General features: G+C 38.2%; 1 protein-coding gene across 2 annotated transcripts; it reads right to left on the reverse strand.

The window, feature by feature from the left end:
* Positions 1-2,182: 2,182 nt before the first annotated feature.
* On the reverse strand, positions 2,183-4,127 carry LOC122663649 ((+)-neomenthol dehydrogenase-like). Of its 2 annotated transcripts, none has more exons than XM_043859257.1 (5): positions 4,021-4,127; positions 3,752-3,923; positions 3,423-3,497; positions 2,704-2,883; positions 2,183-2,585 (listed from the first exon to the last, which is right to left on the reverse strand). In XM_043859257.1, the coding sequence occupies exons 1-5, from the start codon at positions 4,053-4,055 to the stop codon at positions 2,205-2,207; spliced, it is 843 nt and encodes a 280-aa protein (XP_043715192.1). In that variant the 5' UTR covers positions 4,056-4,127; the 3' UTR covers positions 2,183-2,204. The 2 variants fall into 2 exon arrangements, with proteins under 2 accessions (XP_043715192.1, XP_043715191.1); XM_043859256.1 differs by having other exon boundaries at positions 3,680-3,923.
* Between the last annotated feature and the right edge of the window lie 200 nt (positions 4,128-4,327).

Raw genomic sequence — 4,327 nt, forward strand, 5'->3', positions numbered from 1 at the left:
GTGAAATCAAGTTTGAAAAGTAAGGGATGTCTGAGTAGTTGTAAGAAGGATAGGGAACATTTCTTGAATTGTCAGAAAGATTAGGGAAGGTCTGAGTAATTTGCTCTATATATTTTATTAACCGTTTTAACCGATTGGGATTAAATGAAATCAAGTTTGAAAAATGGGATTCTGAGTAGTAGTCGGAAGGGCAGGGAAGATTTCCTGAATTATCAGAAAGGTCAGTCCGAGTAATTTGTTCATAATTAAAGATGAGGATTAAGTTTTCCTCTTCCCATAGGAAAAATTATCGCCCCCAGTACTACTGGGGGTGCTGTGCGCATCGTGGGGGGGTAGCACCGCCCATGTGTGCACAATGGGCCCCACCGTGCACACATGGGCGGTGCTGCACCGCACGATGCGCATAGCATCCACAGTAGTACTGGGGGCGATAAAGGTCCCTTCCCATAGAGGACGGTGCACCCATTATTTGTAAGTAGGAGAATATTGTGGTGAATACACGCTGTATATTTTCATTATCAGTGGAAGGTATATATACACGTATAGATGGAGAAATTTTCTCCCTAATCTAAGGTAATTGATCCCTTTATATAAGGTAACTGGATATACAAGATATGAATGTAAAGATAGAAGGATATAGCTGTACATAATACAAGATAAGGATGTACAGGTGGAAGGGTAAGTTTGTACAGCTAAGTGAAACGGTAATATTATCCTTATCCTAGGGTCTTGGAATGTTCCTAAATACCCTCTCGATACCCTTTATCTTCTTCTCCCGCCCCATGGTGAATGAGATCCCATTCACCATGGGTGGAGGGAAATTCGGTCCATAAAGGACCCCTTAAGCCAAGGTGAAGGGTCATGTTTTCAGATAGGTGGGAGAAGGTATCGTGCAACAAGAGGAGGGTATTATCGAATTCTCCAATAGAGGGATGTTTTAGAATCCTTAGGCTGGTGGATCAAACCCTTAAAAGGAAAACTTTCTTTTTTGAGAAAAGGTTTTTTTTTCTTTTCATGTCACTGTCTAAAGTTAGTGACAACACAAGTTGGTATTGGAAGATGATTCAATTATCAAAGCAGTCCAAAATATGTCCAATTAAAGGTGTCAATTTGGGACTAGAATCGGGAATCGTCACCGAACTGTCCTGCTAAAACCCGGTATCAAATAGTCCCATTAATAAACAAGACGATACTGGGATCTAATTATGGTGCCGAATAATAAATGGGACGAGATGGTTTTGAAACGGAATTCCCAATGACACTAGTACCGAAATACCGATTAGGTACTGAAACTATTAGTATCCTTTCGAAGAGTATTTTTCATGTTCTTGTGTTGAAGTTTATGGCTGTAGTTTGATGTATATTAATGGTATTTTCTCTTATAGACGTTTCAACTAATGGACATGTAGTTCTATTTCTATAAACTTGTTTTATTATGGCACTAAACCATATATGGACCTTTTTATTTCGTTCTCATTAATTCTTAAATATCATTTGAAAATTTTACATATGATCTTAGGAAGTTTGAAGAAGTAAAACTATGAAATTTATCTTGGTTTTGTATTCTAAGTTGCTTTCTAATAATGAAACCATTAAAGAAAGTTCTTCTCTTTTTTTTTATCAGGCCTAGCTAGAACCGTTTAGGAACCAAAACCGTTCCATCCTGTTAACTAAATGAGCCAGGGATTGACACCTTTGGTACTAATACAGATACAGACCTGCATGCCCCAATTGACACCCTTAGTCCCAAATCTCGGCTATCTTCACCATGTGACCGCTATGGCTTATCTTACACAATATGTCCCAATCAAATTCTTGTAGGAGTCAATCCACCCCCCCCCCCCTTTCTAAAAAAAAAAAGATTTACCTTATGTAAGTGTTTTATCTAAGTACATGGATTTAGGTATTGGTATCGTATTGATCGATACATATCAATATTGTTAATGATTGATATATATACATATCGATAAAAAATGTGTACTTCATATCTATTACAACATCCATCTGGTTTTCTTCATCAACACAGCAATATTAAGACAATCTTAGGGCGAGCTCATATTTTTAATATACTTGAGTTGCTAATATTAGGGAACAACCAAGTATATCAACCTACCATTAACCCACAAACACACACAAAGAGAGAGAGAGATAGATCTGGAATTTCAAGTATTATTCTCCACATGGAGTATGACCTTGAATCATTTTTAATCAAAGAGGGATACTTGAGACCTAATAAAGAAAAGACCAGAAGGACCATCATCAGGCAGCAGAGCCAATCTCACAACACTTTCTGCACCTTCTTCAACAGTCAACACCCCAGTATTGCAATTAATGTCAGTTTTGACATTGCCTGGACATACACAATTTATATGAAACCTAGGGAACTTCTTTGCTAAGATCCTTGTATAAGCATTCAGGGCTGCCTTAGAAACTATGTTGGCAGATAAAATATGAGGCCAACCCTTAGCTTCTACCGAACCCTCTTTGAAATCCTTTAGAAACTGGTTCAACACCTCATCCACTCTCTCTTCTGTGAGGCAATCTCCATTACTTAGCACCCCTTTAGCCCAGTTATTTGAGATATTCTGCATCAAAAACAATAAAACAATTATATATATACAAGTATCCGAGGCAAATTCCTGAGTTTGATGCATATATTTACTGAGTCGATCATTCAAGAGTTGGGCTTCTTCTACTATCTACCTTTAATTTCCCAAATATAGAAGAAACGTTAACAATTCTTGGCAAATCAGAAATCTGAAGGAAGGGAAGAAGTGCTTCAGTCACTTGTTTGACGCCATAGTAGTTTGCTTTCACACATTCTTCCGTCAACTCATAAGTCTGTGTCGTTACTTCCTTCCATTTGGCCAACTTGGCTTCTGGCTGCATCAATAAATGGTGCAGTTCAGCCAATTTTAGTATCTAACACTGTTAAACTACCATAAATCCACACACTCTCCAGTGATCCATTTATTATAGAAAAGAATTGGGGGTTTTTGTGTTAAAACACTTAGTGAGAGACTGAATGTTATGTGCCGCTAGATTGGGTCAGTCTAGTATGTGATAGGTTAAAGGGTTTGATTTAATGTGTTCCATATGTCTAGAACTTTTGACTTATCGGTAAAATACCAACATTTGGTGTTGAAAACCATCAAGAAAGTTCTACTTGCCGTTAGACAAAAAACTCTGGAGTAAAGTGGAGTTTTTTCGCCGGAGTGAAAACCACTAAAGACGATGGCTATGGAAGCATGATGGCCTATGATATGCTTAATGAGATTCGATTTGAGTGCATGAATTCTAGATTGGGGTATCTTAGTATGAAATAGGACTCGATCTAGTGTAGGAGAGCTTTTGGCATATCAGTCAAGTACCTAACACTGACGAAGTGATGGCTACATGATAATTGCATAGCAGAGACTTACATCACCATCCCTTGACCTCACCGCCCTCAAAGCATCACAGTCTATTAAGACTCCAACAACTCCTGCGTTATTCACCTGCAAAAATAATATATTTTCCATCAAAAGTCTATAAAGGATACAAGAAGGAAGAGTATGTTTGCTTTAATTAATCAACATTTCAGGACTTCTCTGGAACTGGATTCTGATGAATTTGAATGATAGAAGCAACAAGAGGAGAAATGGAAAACTATCTACAGTGTGAGACTTTCAAAATGTACCAAAATATCAAGTTTTCCAAATTGGGTTTTGATGAAAACCGCCAGAGAAGCAACACTGGCAAGGTCCGTTACATCAAGCTGATGAAAAATCACATTAGAAAGTCCAGACCCTTTTAGACTTTCAACAGCTTTAATACCCCTCTTCTTATCTCTAGCTGTTAAAACCACCAGAACTCCATTAGAAGCTAACTGTCGACATGTCTCCAATCCTATCCCTTTATTAGCTCCTGTAACAACTGCTATTCTGCATCACAAGAGGAAACTCAGAACATTCAATTCCACACTTGGGTGGGTATTGAAGACAAACATGAGAGAACCAAAAAAATAATAAAAAATCATACCTTTTCTTAGTAGAACCGGTGATGGCAGAATCCATTTTGGATGAGCAATTGTGTGGAGTTTAGTTTTGCTGGGTTCAGTGCTGGCTCTACCCAAACTACCCACGTAAGAGGGATAAAGTTGCAGAGCTATCCAGATTGTTTGAGAGATAAGAACATTTACTTAGGGGGGAGCAGTTCTCTGTGGAGGAGCGCAGTGGTTACGTGTATATGACAGCCAATGAGAGCACATGTGTGGATGTGGGGGACTATCTAAATTCATTGAACCCCCCACAGAGAATATTTCCTCTTTATATCAATAAACGTTGAT

The sequence above is a fragment of the Telopea speciosissima genome, chromosome 6, assembly GCF_018873765.1.
Source record: "Telopea speciosissima isolate NSW1024214 ecotype Mountain lineage chromosome 6, Tspe_v1, whole genome shotgun sequence".
In the NCBI taxonomy this organism is placed as follows: domain Eukaryota; kingdom Viridiplantae; phylum Streptophyta; class Magnoliopsida; order Proteales; family Proteaceae; genus Telopea; species Telopea speciosissima.

Coding starts and splice junctions, on each gene's coding strand:
- LOC122663649 (XM_043859256.1), bottom strand. CDS start 4,055: ATGGATTCTGCCATCACCGGTTCTACTAAGAAAAG. Junction 2,884..3,422: donor TGAGGTCAAGGGATGGTGAT/GTAAGTCTCTGC, acceptor TTATTGATGCAG/CCAGAAGCCAAGTTGGCCAA. Junction 2,586..2,703: donor CTATATTTGGGAAATTAAAG/GTAGATAGTAGA, acceptor TTTTTGATGCAG/AATATCTCAAATAACTGGGC.